The following is a 13975-nucleotide window of genomic DNA, read 5'->3' as shown; positions in this document are numbered from 1 at the left end:
GTTAATAGTGGACAAAAGATCCATACAAACTGGTCCATTCTCTTCCAGGGGATCCTCATCAATAGTCATAAACATTGAATATTCCCGCCCTCGTGCGGGGACCCCGGAGCATCCATAAAATACACACATAAAAAAGTATGAAATATGCACGAAAAAAAAATATATATGTATAGCATTTTTAGTAGACAAATTTTCATACTAAACTCATATAAACGTGTTTATAACAGCAATGCAGACTATATTCATAAACAAGCTAAAATGCTTTATTTCTATGGATTTTTTTTTTTAAACAGTCCTTTTCAAAATTACAATAAGAGAAAAACTTTCCAAAGCCCCATAGCTGGGCCCAGGGAAAGAAGCAGTAGCAACATCAGTGAAAAAAGAGAAAAAATTACATTGAAAACAATGGAGCATTATTAGCCAATAGGTTGCATGCAGGTTAACAAAGGAGAACCATAAAATTCTGGCACCGTGCCTTTAAAACCCTGAGCACCTCCAGTATCCCACCATGCCTCAGGGGTGAAGGAGAGGTGACAGTTGGTTCAAGGTTAGGTCAGTTCTTTTTTCCGGCTTCTTCTGAGAGGATCCTGGAGCATTGAGCTCTCAGTTTTTCTGAGTTTTTCTCAGGAAAATACTTAAAAACAGCATTTTTTCTGTTTTCACTCGACATTTTACACCTTTGTCTGAGTCAAGAGACTTTTTTCTGACTGAAAAATGCCTTCTCTTTTTGTGAAGTGCCCTTCCTGTGGGAAGAAGAAGGCCCAGTCAGATCCACACACTCTCTGCATTGTGTGTTTGCCTCAGAGTCACTGCCCTGACACTTGCAGACACTGCAAGAACATGTCAAAAAGGACTCTGTAGGACAGGGAGAAGATCAGACTTCATGGTCTTCATGAGAGGCAGCTTCCCAGGCAGCCAACAAGCCATTCTCAGGAGAGACAGGCTAGATCGACGTCAGCAGGTAGGAAGGTACCTGTTTGTTCCCCGTCGACGTCATCGCTGCCACCGTCACATCGCCATAGATCGCCGTCGACCCGACCAACATCGAAGGATACGACGTCGAAGGAACATGGCCACCACAGGGGCAGATCTCCGTTGACGGCAACCCACCGATCGACGTCGAGCCAGCACCGGCGTGCCCATTCGCCGTCGAAGGTCTTGCACCCCTCGACGGCACGAAAGGCCTTGCACCCCACGACGGCGTGGCATAACAAATGGGTGCTGAACATTGTAGAGAATGGGTACTCTCTTCTTTTCAGACAACCTCTTCCTCACTTGCCACCAACCAAATGCAGTCCGGCTCACATGAGACTATTACGCAAAGAGGCTCACGCCCTTTTACAGAAAAAAGCAATAGAAAAAGTCCCAGTTGCGCACAGAGGGAAAGGAGTATACTCCCGCTACTTCCTGGTAGCAAAAAAAGGTTGAGAAGGAATTTTCAGACCGATTCTGGACTTACAACTACTGAACAAGTACATAAAAAAGCAAAAGTTCAGGATGCTGGCTCTCCACCAGATTTTCCCTCAGCTACATCGAGGAGACTGGATGTGCTCCATAGACCTGCAAGACGTGTACTTTCATATCCCGATCATTCCCAAGCATCGGAAATTCCTACTCTTCCTGATAGCCTCCCAGCACTATCAGTTCAAGGTGCTTCCGTTCGGCCTAAAATCTGCCCCTCGCGTTTTCTCAAAATGCGTAGGAACGGTAGCGGCGCATCTAAGGAAGCAGAAAATCTTCATTTACCCATACCTAGACGACTGGCTACTGAAAGCCTCCTCTCCAGAGCAGGCGAAAAGCCATCGGGACATTGTGCTCAGTGTTTTCAGATCTCTAGGTCTACAAGTCAACTATCAAAAGTCCACCCTCATCCCAACGCAAAACCTCCACTACCTGGGAGCAATACTGAATACAGAACTCGAAAGAGTGTATCCTTCGGAGGAACGACTATTATCACTAAAGAGAAAGTGTCAAGACCTTCTGAGGTCCAACGCACCTACGGCCCGTCAGGTGACATCTCTACTGGGCTCCATGGCCTCGTGCATTTTCATTGTCCCGAATGCCAGGCTACATATGAGGCCTCTTCAAGAGGTGCTGGAAAACAACTGGAACCAGAGCACAGGCCGCTGGGAGGACAGAATGCGTCTTCCGATAGGAGCACGACAATCGTTACGATGGTGGATGCACAGACCTCACCTATCAGTAGGAGTTCCGTTTCACCAGCCAGTCCCGTCCGACAATCTGGTAACGGATGCGTCTTTTCAGGGATGGGGAGCTCATCTGGGTTCCCTTCAAGCTCAGGGCCTGTGGTCCGACAACGAAAGACAGTACCACATCAACCTGCTGGAGCTCAGAGCAGTTCATCTGGCTCTCAAGCCTTTTGCTCCATCGATTCAGGGGAAATCTCTTCTAGTGCAAACGGACAATACAACGACAATGTATTATCTGAACAGACAAGGAGGAACGAGATCCCTGCCCCATCTCGGGAGTCTCAGGCCATCTGGCATTGGCTCTTAGCGAGGGGAATGTCTCTTACAGCAGTTCACCTACCAGGGCAACAAAACGTGGAGGCGGACTTCCTGAGCAGAACTCTCGAGGACGCCCACGATTGGGTTCTTCACGACGAGGTCGTCGAAGACATCTTCGGTCAGTGGGGTCGGCCTCAATTAGATCTCTTCGCAGATGAGGAAAACAAGAAATACCCAGACTTCGCGTCCAGGTTTTACCGTCCGGGGTCTCGAGGGAATGCCCTGTTGATCGACTGGTCAGGGATATTTCTCTACGCTTTTCCACCAATTCCCCTCATACCTGCGGTGATAAACAAACTCTACAGATCCGGCACCAGAATGATTCTCATAGCTCTGCAATGGCCTCGTCAGTTCTGGTACACAGATCTCCTCAACCTATCAGAACAGCCTACAGGAGGCTGCCGTGCAGACCGGATCTCCTTTGCAGGCTGGGAGGCAGGATACTTCACCCCAACCTTCCCTCTCTGAGCTTGACGGCATGGCTCCTGAATTCCTGCAGTATGGGCACCTAGGGCTCTCGCAGGAGTGCAGGAACATCTTAAAGGAGTCCAGACGACCTTCCACGCGGCGTTCTTACGCGTTCAAGTGGAAGAGGTTCTACATATGGTGTTGTCAGCAGGGTCAAAATCCTATACTGGCTCAGGAGGAGGTCATACTGTCTTACCCACTCCATTTGGCAAAATCGAGCCTGCAAATGTAATCTATTAAGGTACATTTATCTGCCATTACAGCCTATCGTAAGTCACCTTCTCAGGAATCCTTTTTTACAAGGCCAGTAGTCAAGGATTTCTTAGAAGGTTTGAAAAAAGTTTTCCACCCATTCGAAAACCCTCCCCGCCATGGGAGCTAAACATAGTACTATCAAAACTCATGGGCCCTCCTTTCAAACCTATCCACAAAGCCTCTTTGCAACACCTTATGTGGAAGACGGCTTTTCTGGTATCCATTACTTCCGCGAGGAGGGTCAGTGAAATTCAGGCTTTGTCCTCCAAAGAACCATACACAGTCTTCCACGAGAATAGAGTGGTTCTGTGAACTCATCCATCATTCTTGCCGAAGGTGGTGTCAGAATTTCACATTAATCAGACTATTTCACTACCAACTTTTTTCCCCAATCCGGATACTCCGGCGGAGAAAGCTTTGCACTCCCTGGATTTGAAAAGAGTGCTAAAATTTTACTTGGATAAGACCAAACTAATTAGACAATCTCACCACTTATTTGTAAATTACGGCCATTTGAGAACAGGCGAGGCAGCCTCAAAACAAACCATATCTAGATGGATAGTTTCATGTATTGTTACTGCATATCAATTGGCTAACAAACAGCTACTTGCTAGGCCTAAGGCTCATTCGACAAGAGGAAAGGCGGCTACGGCTGCCCTCCTTACTAATGTTCCAATCTCTGAAATTTGTAAGGCTGCTACATGGAAGTCTGTACATACATTTACTAGGCATTACTGTTTGGACTCAGATGCGAGAGCAGACGCCCAAGTTGGGCAAGCATCTCTGAGAAATGTGTTTGCATAATACATATCTCTTCCTGCACTTCTATTAGACAGTCCGCAGAGTTAAGGGATGGGCTTGCTAATCTATTCAGTGTTTATGACTATTGATGAGGATCCCCTGGAAGAGAAGGATAAGTTACTTACCTGTAAATCCTAGTTCTCTTCCAGGGTTATCCTCATCAAAGTCATAAACAACCCACCCTCCTCCCCGGACGCAAGTCTCCTAGAAGTGCAGGACACACTATCTTTTGAATCTGCTGGACAAGTTGTCACCGTAAAAAAGTACTGACCTAACTGTGAACCAACTGTCACCTCTCCTTCACCCCTGAGGCATGGTGGGATACTGGAGGTGCTCAGGGTCTTAAAGGCACGGTGCCAGAATGTTATGGTTCTCCTGTGTTAACCTGCATGCAGCCTATTGGCTAATAATGCTCCATTGTTTTCAATGTAGTTTTTTCTCTTTTTTCACTGATTTTGCTACTACTTCTTTCCCTGGGCCCAGCTATGGGGCTTTGGAAAGTTTTTCTCTTAGTGTAATTTTGAAAAGGACTGTTTAAAAAAATAATAATAATAAAAACTCCATAGAAATAAAGCATTTTAGCCTGTTTATGAATATAGTCTGCAGTGATGTTATACACACGTATATATGAGTTTAGTATGAAAATTTGTCTCCTAAAAATGCTATATATATATATATATATATATATATATATATATATATATATATATATATAAAAATTTCATGCATATTTCAAACTTTTATATGTGTGTATTCTATGGATGCTCCGGGGTCCGCGCACAAGGGCGGCAATATTCAATGTTTATGACTTTGATGAGGATACCCCTGGAAGAGAACTAGGATTTACAGGTAAGTAACTTATCCATCTCTACAATTGCCCACAACGACCCCTAAAAACTGCTTGCCGTACTTTGTTCTCTGACAGTATTATAGGGGAGAGCTTTGCACTCGGAGCCCCTCTAACCATAGCTTACCTGTATGTGAATGTGTTCCTAGTACCGTGTAGTTCAGTTATATTTAAAATATCGCTATTTACGGCCTTCAGGTGGTCTTCTAGAGGGAGTTGGAGACCACCAGGGAGAGAGAGTTGCCTGAAGTGTGCAACTTTGATGGACAATGCATGTCTTGGTACCACTTTGTTTTGGTACTTCTATGTACACTGAGTTTTAAGGTGGCCATTAGGCAGCATGCTAACAGTATATAAAATAACTAGAACGTAAAACAGACCTAATTATTAAAGCTGAACTGAAGACTTTAGGACACCTAGCTTGTGTAAGTCAAGCAGACTTAAATAGGTAAAGCTAAAGGCAATGCTCAGTAAGTTATGCTCAGTAAGTTAAGAGTTTGCTTCTGAAATCTGTGTGATCTGCTGGTCACGGGTTGAAATCCAAGTAGGGGAAACTTTAGTCCTTCAGAATCTGAAGTGAATAGATTGGGAAACGTTAACATGAGCAATAGTTGGGCAAATTACAGCTATGTGAAATGGGAACTACAGGAGCAGCGCTATTAGCCACTAAGATGATTGGCGTTATTGTAGAACTAGTGCAGAGGTTCCCTGGTATCCCTGATAATGGCTGCCTTTAGGTTTTTAGTGCAAAAAAACATTGATGATTCTAAATAATACTTCCGGAGTCACAGTATCCAGGTAAGTGGAAGTTTGGAATCTTAAAGTGTGTTAACGACAGCAGAAAATGTGCCAGTCTTGCAGCTTTCTGCTATCGTAATTTGAGCAGGAAAGGGAGATTGCTAGGTGGTAGGCCAACATACTCCTTGGGTCACCTACAAACTTGCAAGTTTTGGGTACTTGGAAACATTTTTCTTGGACGTTTGCAACTTAAAACTTTTATAAAGTTATACTATAAAAAAGTTGGTTAAACCATTTTCCCAAAGCAGGGAAGGAGTACCCTGCAGTTTTCATGGGGACAGAAGGGGTTTCCCCACAAGAAAATAATTGTATTCCCTTTGGTCAAAAAAAGAAAAAAAGTGAACGTGCAAATGCATTTTTCCTCTTAACCCACCTGTGCAGACGACCTACCATAGTGAAAACTCTTCACAAGCCAGTGTTGGTCAGTAGAAGTAATGCGTGAGATTGTTACAATACCACCCGATAGTTAACGCCCTAACCCAACCACAGGCAAGTCTTTGTGAATCAGGCCCTAAAGTAGGCATTTGTGGTGGCCAGCCAAACTTTGTAGAAGTCAAACACGTTGCCTTCTGTTGTTTTCACTTTAAATATGCTAAGCGTCATTTACTATTTTGTTGTAATCTTTATTCTGTTAGTTCAATGGTGTCTGGTTGCATTTAAATTATATCCCCAAAAAATTACTAAAATTTTCATTTACAGGCAGAATTGCTTAAATGTTTTAAGGTTTCCCCAACAACCATTGTTCGCTCTTAAATGACAAGGGGGCATGGACGTTATTTAGGGGTTGCCAAGCTTGCAGGAGTGGTGGGGGGGGCAGGACTGGGGGAGATAAATAAAAATAAAAAATAAACATACCTCCCCCGACATTGCCGGCTGCCTCACGCTCCTCATCTTATGGTGTCCCAGCAGTCCCTGCCCTGGAACACCAGCACAGGCTCCCCCATGCAAACCTGATGCTGCTCTCATGCCATAGCTAGGATGAAAGTAGTGTCAGGATTGGTCTGAGCTGCTTGGTCTGCCGCTCAGACACTGCGTTGGCATCTGTGGAGTTTCTCTCTCAATGCGCATGTTAGTTTGGCTGGCCTAAGGTGGCTGTCCAAGCTTACATGCGCACTTAGTGCTCTCCACTCCTCCTCCCCCCTTCCATGGCCCATCCCCACCCCTCCCTTCACACACTGGCTCAGCTGAGCCAGCAGCTGAAAAATAAAATGAAATATTGTTTTATTTCTCAGCTGCTGGCTCTTAGCCAGTGGGGCGACGCTTCTACGCCGCTGCGGAGGAGCCACCGCCGCTAGCTTCCTTCATACGACCCCTGGCACTGCCTTTGTGATCCCTGGAGGTGGAGGTAGCAAAATCAGGGCAGAAGGACAGTGGGCACCTCGTTCTTATGGACATAGGTTGGGGCTCCAATCTCGTTGTATTTTGTCATTTTTTATAACACTAATAAGTGAAAAACAGTATATTATTTACTATTCATGTAATACAAAATTGGGTACAATTTGGCATCTGAGGTAAGTAAAAAAAACAAGCTTATTAATGTATGTTGGGCGCAGGTGAGTGTGTTTGTGTGAGAGTGTGTGTGTATATGTGTGACAATGTGTTTGTGTGTTAGCATCTGTGTGGGAGTGAGTACATAGGTCAAATGGCATATAATGTCACTTCTGCTACCCCAGTGAATTGAAGTTCAGGAGTGGGGAGGGGGCTTTCCTAAGTTTACCATTACTTAACTTTCTCCATGAAATAAGGTGCAGTTGCCTTGTTTTGCTTCCAGGGGCAATGTTTCGCTCTTTCTTCGGTTATTCAGCCCCGTACGCACCGACATTAGCCGATTTAAATAGTAAAAATATTAGCTGTAAAGTTTCGATTGAGAACAATGAAATCATAAAAATGTCTTGTTTTGCACCTGTAGATGCTGAAATGAAAGAAGCCAGATGTTGTAAATAAAGTAGACCTTTTGATCTACAGTCTATTCCCTACCACTCTTTCGAACAGTACATTCACGAAGATGTCTAGAATGCGATTACAAACAATACCTCCCACACCACAAAAGGGACCTGAGGTTTCATCATATTCTTTCTTCATGGTTGTGACCGGAGCTCAGTCTTATTTATAGTCCGTTACGCATTGAAATACTCATGTTTTTATCCATTATTTTGTCTCTTGTAAGCAAACGATTAACTGGGCAGGAGCCGTTTCCAGTCGACCACAAGGGGGCACTGCTGATCCATTATATCTCCTTATAAGGAGGTCGGCAACTCCTTGCAAGGACTCTCCTGCTTTACATTTCTGATGGCAACCATCGCTTGTCCTTTCCTAAGCGCATTGTGTCACCCCTGCTCTTTCTTTCTGCAAAACTGCAAGACTTTTACTTTCTCTCCCGCGCATTGTTAGGGTCGTGGCTGAGCGATGTGGCTCGCCTTGCTTTAAAAAGGGACGCCCTGCTCTTCTCTCAGACATATGTGAGCAAACTTTGCCCACCTCCCATTTTATTTAGTTTTATTTTTGTGGTTAAATAAAGTGCGAACCAGGCCTGCCCGGGTGTCGAAGCGCTGTACGATGATGGGTGCATTTAAAATTTGAACACCAATGAGAAACTGCAAGTGCGTTATTTAATAGTTGGTAAAGATAGAAGGAGGGGGAGGTTAAAAAAACGTTAAGTGAGATGTATTCCACATCCAGTAACATAAATCCGCTGATAACCATTCTGCTAAAGCAGTGGGTATTGTCATCTGACTAGAGTTGGCTTCAGAATGTCCTTATTAGTACCCACTCCCAATAAAAGGGAGAAATACACTACCATGCCAAAAGGGACGAGTTATAGTGTCAACAAACAAAAAATATTTCCCTCTTGGGCTTATTTTCATATTAAGTTGTTATATAAATAAGAACAAGCCTTCTGTAAATGCAGTTATAACATGTAAACCAAATATACACTCACTTTCTGTCTTTTTATAGTTAAAAGATTAGACTGTTTATTTAAACAAAATAAAAAAAAATACATATTATTTCTGTTGCCGATGCGGTCTTCGTAATAGCGATCTGACTCGGCTGGGAGCAATAAGAAAACAGGATGACAAGAAGGGCCTGTCGGCAGTACACAGCAGTTTCCTGTGTTTAACATTGTGTCCTGATGAAGGTGGTGTGAACCATACTTGAGTCCGCCGAAATGCCGCGTCCACAGGCAGGGATTTTGTTTAATGATTTTACATATAATAGTGATATGGATATGAATTCTGACAAGAGTGTGTGTATAATATGAATACACGAGTTGTATTTTTGACGTATTAGAATTATGTGGAAAATCCTTTTACTGTTGTAGTGACTTACTTTTTAGAGTGTAATATGATGTTTTTAAATTGAGATTAAATAAATAGTACAATCTTTTAACTATAAAGAGCTAGAAAGCGAAATTCTATTTGGTTTAGATGTTATAACTGCATTTATAGAAGGAATGTTTTTATTTTTATAATATGGACTTCGTATGAAAATAAGCTGAAGTGGGACATATTTTTTGTTTAATAGTACCCACGCTTTGGAGAATTTATTTTTACCAGATGTGCAGCATTTCTGTCACCCAAACCCCACACCAAAAAGGATCTTTCTCCTTAGTGTCTTTTTAATATTCTATCTATTGTTGCCCTTGTGGGGCGCCATCCTTCCTGCGAGCACAGCCTCCTTCCTGACAGTTATACTTGGAAGAATCACAGTTCGAAGTTGCTTTTATGCGCTACATGGTTTATTGGACTAATATTCCTGATTAGGGGATCTGTGTTTCACCTCATGAACACCGAGTCAAATCATTTTGGTTCCACACAGCCTTTTATCCTTCTGATGTCGATAACATAACTACATTTGAGCTTGGCAACAATACATTTCTGTTTCTAGTACCAATATCCCCTTTGAACTTGAAACGCATGTTCTGTTTTGTTACATAGATACATAAAACGTATCAATCAAATGCCCTGAAATTAGATTAAAGATTGATTTAATCAAGCTAGACCTATAGATGGTTATGTATGTATGTAGTATTTGTATAGCTTAAAACTAGCCTAGCCTTTAAAGGCGTAAGAAAATCCCCAAATCGTATCTACTTTTAGTTTAGGACCAAATTCATCTACTTCCCATGATCAACAGGTTTCATGACAATTTTTTTTTTCTCTCGGCACGAGTTAAAAAATGAAAGAAGGTTCTTTTTAATATCCGTGCAGAATGTGTTTGCTCTTTAAACAGCATTTTCCATATCCCTTACGAGGTCTAAAGCTCTTTCCTGGGTGGTCTGGTTGCATTATGTGTATATTGTTTCATACTCCTGGTGAGGTCATCAAGCGCTCTGATTTGCATCAGATTCCTGGGTACCCTTCGGAGTGCGTGGCTGGCAGAGTGTTAGTGACCTGGCTTTTAAAGGACACGCTGATGAGGTGCATGACGTTTGATGACGTGTATGCCCAGTGCTCCGGGTCTGGCTGCTGCATATAAGCATGGGTGCTGCAGAGAATGTCAGGATAGATGCAGCAGCGCCTCTTACCATCTTTTGGGGGTGGGTGGTGTCATATGTAGAAACAACCGTTGAAGTGTATTGATGGGGTTGATTGCGGTATAAGGAGGTCTCCCAGTGACATAAAAAGAGCCAAACTGTTGGTGGCATAGTTAAAACATCAAGAATTATTACACGATGTTTACCTAGGAACGATTTGAGCAGCAGAATAGCAACCCACTGGAGGCACTTTAAATAGGCATGGGTAAAACTGCATTACATCACCATAATCTCGCGTAATTTCAGTGATTTTGCATTACGCTTGTGCCAAACTCCCGAAATTATGCCACCTACCGTAGTTACACGCCAGCGAGAACGCACGCAGCTGTTGTTCACTATACTTACGTTTTCTGTGCTTTTTTTTTTTTTTTAACAGAGCATGCGTTTTGGCCTCCAAAAATGAACATGAGTACACACTAAAACATTGCGCCAGATGCAGGTTTTGCACGTTGCGTAATTATGCATAATTATGCATACATTTGTGTAATGTTTCTGAAATTTTGTATAATTATGCAAATAGAAATTACATGAATTGTGCACACCCAATGCTTTTAAACGACAAAGGAGTGCTCTTTGAAATGTATTCAAGAGTGACGGAGAAACAATACGTTAGAGCCAATGTTATACCATCTAAAGATTAATCTGTGGTGTTTACTCCGGATTAAGCAGTTAATGGTACAGTGAGGGATAGGGTCGAGAAAGAGACGCAGGTTATGATGCTAAACCCTACCTGGCTCTAACGCCTGCGTGGGGCAGATGACACAGAACAAAACCTTCCTCCCTTTACTTAGACACCTGGGCTGGATACACAGGTAGATGAGGATTAATTAGGCTCTGACGTGGGAGTAGGAGTCAGACGATAGAGGGGATGTTCTGAATGACACTGCAGAGAGGAGACGTGTAGTTCAGTCACAAGGCGAGAGATTGTCACTCTCTGAAGACCCACCGTTACACAGTTCTGGTGCTTTGCAGGTGTGGGGTCGGCCCACATCTTTCCATTATTACCAAATTGTTGATGCCTTTTATTAATGCCCGTTAGGTCATGTCTTTCCTTTACATAAATTGGGGTTGATCAACCGTTCTGTTCATTAATGCCCAGTGCAGACCTGCCAACTTAAAGAAGTATTTCACTGTGAGGAGGAAGCAAAGCTTTTTACCGAGAACCACTTAAGCGGCACTTCTGCCTCCTCAGAAAACAAATAAAAGTTTGCTGCAGCTGGCGTCTATGCTCTGCGGTGTTTTGAACCCTTTAATGGACATCTGCTGTCCGGAGCCACCAAAGAGGAGCTGGAAACCCACTCTGGGCAACGCTCTCCAGCGCATCTTACCTACCGTGTGATGTGGGCTCCTCCCGGGGTGACCAAGGGAAGGAAGCTGGGATTGTGTGGCACATTGTGAGTTGGCAGGTCTGCCACAGGATCATATTTAACCCTTATATGAGAACCAGTCGATCACTTCCTTATGTTCAGGAAGGGGTGGCAGTCTGCCCTTAAAGTGTATCAGTTTCAGATATCAGTAGACACGTGCTCCCAAACTGCCCACTTGGAATCACTTGGGAGTGCCACTTGTTTGGGTCCCAGAAAAGCTTTACAGAAAAAATATCTGTTTCCTCTGTACCTTTTTTCGTGCTGGCTGCCCTTCTGGTATACCCAAAGCTAGACTTGTTGAGTTGCTGGTCTTGCACAATGTTTGTTTGTGGCCTTCGCAGGCTCTGCCCATGTGCACTTGTGAATCTATCTCCTGCCCACACTCACATTTTTGTCTTTGTTTTTTTTCAGGTCTGGGAAGAAAGCAGATGACATTGAAGAGTAAGTATCTCCCATCTACCAGTTCTGCATCTCCACTGGCTGCACCCATCCTATTGGGATCAACATTTATAAACCGTGATCCTTGCTCAGTAGAATACGAGGCTGGACCGCAGATACCAAGAGCAGCGAGAAATAGATTGCACATTATAGCACTACTAAAAGGCAGCTTTTTAAAGCATCATAATGCCCTCAGTTGAACCTCTCAATGCATACAAACGCCATTTTAGGTCGTAAATGGATTTTAAAGAGACGGGCTATCATTTTCTGACATCTTAATAATCTATTCTTTTGTCATCATAGTGCTAAGGTGAGGTGGTCTACCTTCCCCTTACTCTCATATCCCCTATCCTGGCATGGTCTGTTTACCATCTTACATTGCACATGACGACTACTAATCACTAGCCTGTCCCAAAAGAAGGGGGAGTGGAAGAGCACAACAAAGGAGCTGATCTTTGGGAGAAGCGGACGTGCCATATACATAACAGGTGCAATACCCCTGGCATAGCTGTACTGCAAATTGCCCAGGGAAAATGCCATGTGCAAGACTACTGAGTCTTGCTGGATGCAAGTATCTGTTTGCAGAACTGGGTATTAGTGCCTGCTGTTTATTGGTTCCAGCTTCACCAGTATTACTTATATGTTTATGTTGATCATAAGGGCTACTCATTAACTCAGGATGAAGCAAATGTTCAGGTTGAACCCCGCACGTAAGACCAGTTGACACCCTATAGGGGACCTGAGGTTGGTTCAGCCACTCAAAGGACTTTTAATAAGCAGCATTACCTATGGCTGTGTGCCTGCATCCAGAGTCCATTGAAAGTCTGAAGCAGTGACATGAACTAGATGGGGATAGGTGGCTTGTTTATTTTCCTCTGGGAGGGGACAGATTTTAGGTGCGGGTCCAGTCAGCAATATTGCCCACATGCTGCTGTCTGGAGTGAACATCTATTAACTGCCCTTTACCCATATAATGCACCCTCATCTTTGTCTTATGCTCATGATTGTGGGGCAGTTAATTAGTAGCGGTCCACCACCTCAGCATAATGCAACACTTAAATGCCTTTTCACTGTAGTAGGTGCTGATGATTGTTGTAAGCCAATCAAAGAGCAGTACAGACCCTGGGAGTGTAGAGATGCTTGGTTGTTTGGCTGGGGAATAAAGACATACAGTACAGACACATCTATTAATTTCAAGCTGAACAGAAGGTCGCTCTTCCAAAGTCTGTGGAAGTATTTCCGGCATACCTGATGATATCAAATGCCTTCCCTGAAAGGTGTGTGTGACTGAGCCTTGAGCAAGCAAGCACGATTGGCTGCACTGCAGTGTCATGGGGTTAAAGGTGATCAGATGGATTGTGAAAGAGAGAGAACATCACATAGCTATATGATCAGAAGCAGTGTGCGGTTGAAGGTTGTTCAGAGGCAGGGGATAGGGTGTTCAGAGACTGTGGGTGTGGAGGGCTTTCAGTAGCTAGATTTGAGCCATGGCGGCTGGCAGTTTTAGGGGAGGAGGGGGCGGGCGGGAAGCACACTCACACTCATTCTTTCACACACACACACACACACACACACACGCACGCCCATTAACAACACTCATCAACATTCAAACATACATGCACGCACCAAACATTCATTTAAAAAGATCACACACACTTACCTTCAGCCTCGGAAGTCCCAGGAGCGTTGGGACTGCTGCCTTCCCTCTCTGGCTGACCTTAGGTTAGCCAATGAGGGAAGGCAGCAGTCCCAACTTTGTCACAGAGTGGGATGGGGTCAGTGAGACTGCTGACCCCTCCCCACTCTGTGACGAGGTGTCAACTGATTGACAATCGCCCTGAGCGCTTCAGGGCTTAAACCTGAAGCGCCCAGTCAATGTCGAAGTCAGTGGGTGACGCTTCCCCTCTTCACCCGGGGGAGGGCCTAGAGGCACCTTTGC

At 44.0% G+C, this 13975-nt stretch overlaps 1 protein-coding gene across 2 annotated transcripts in view; it reads left to right on the top strand.

The window, feature by feature from the left end:
* Window positions 1–13975, top strand: part of IFT43 (intraflagellar transport 43) — a 179244-nt gene that overhangs the window by 107122 nt on the left and 58147 nt on the right. For both annotated transcript variants that reach the window (XM_069208441.1, XM_069208442.1), the window contains one exon: window positions 12010–12039. In XM_069208441.1, the coding sequence (XP_069064542.1) occupies window positions 12010–12039 (30 nt within the window). The remainder of the gene's footprint in view (window positions 1–12009; window positions 12040–13975) is intronic.

This window comes from Pleurodeles waltl, chromosome 9, assembly GCF_031143425.1.
Source record: "Pleurodeles waltl isolate 20211129_DDA chromosome 9, aPleWal1.hap1.20221129, whole genome shotgun sequence".
Lineage (NCBI taxonomy): Eukaryota > Metazoa > Chordata > Amphibia > Caudata > Salamandridae > Pleurodeles > Pleurodeles waltl.
The sequence above is the reverse complement of the archived record's forward strand: the minus strand, read 5'-3'. Positions and strand labels throughout refer to the sequence as shown.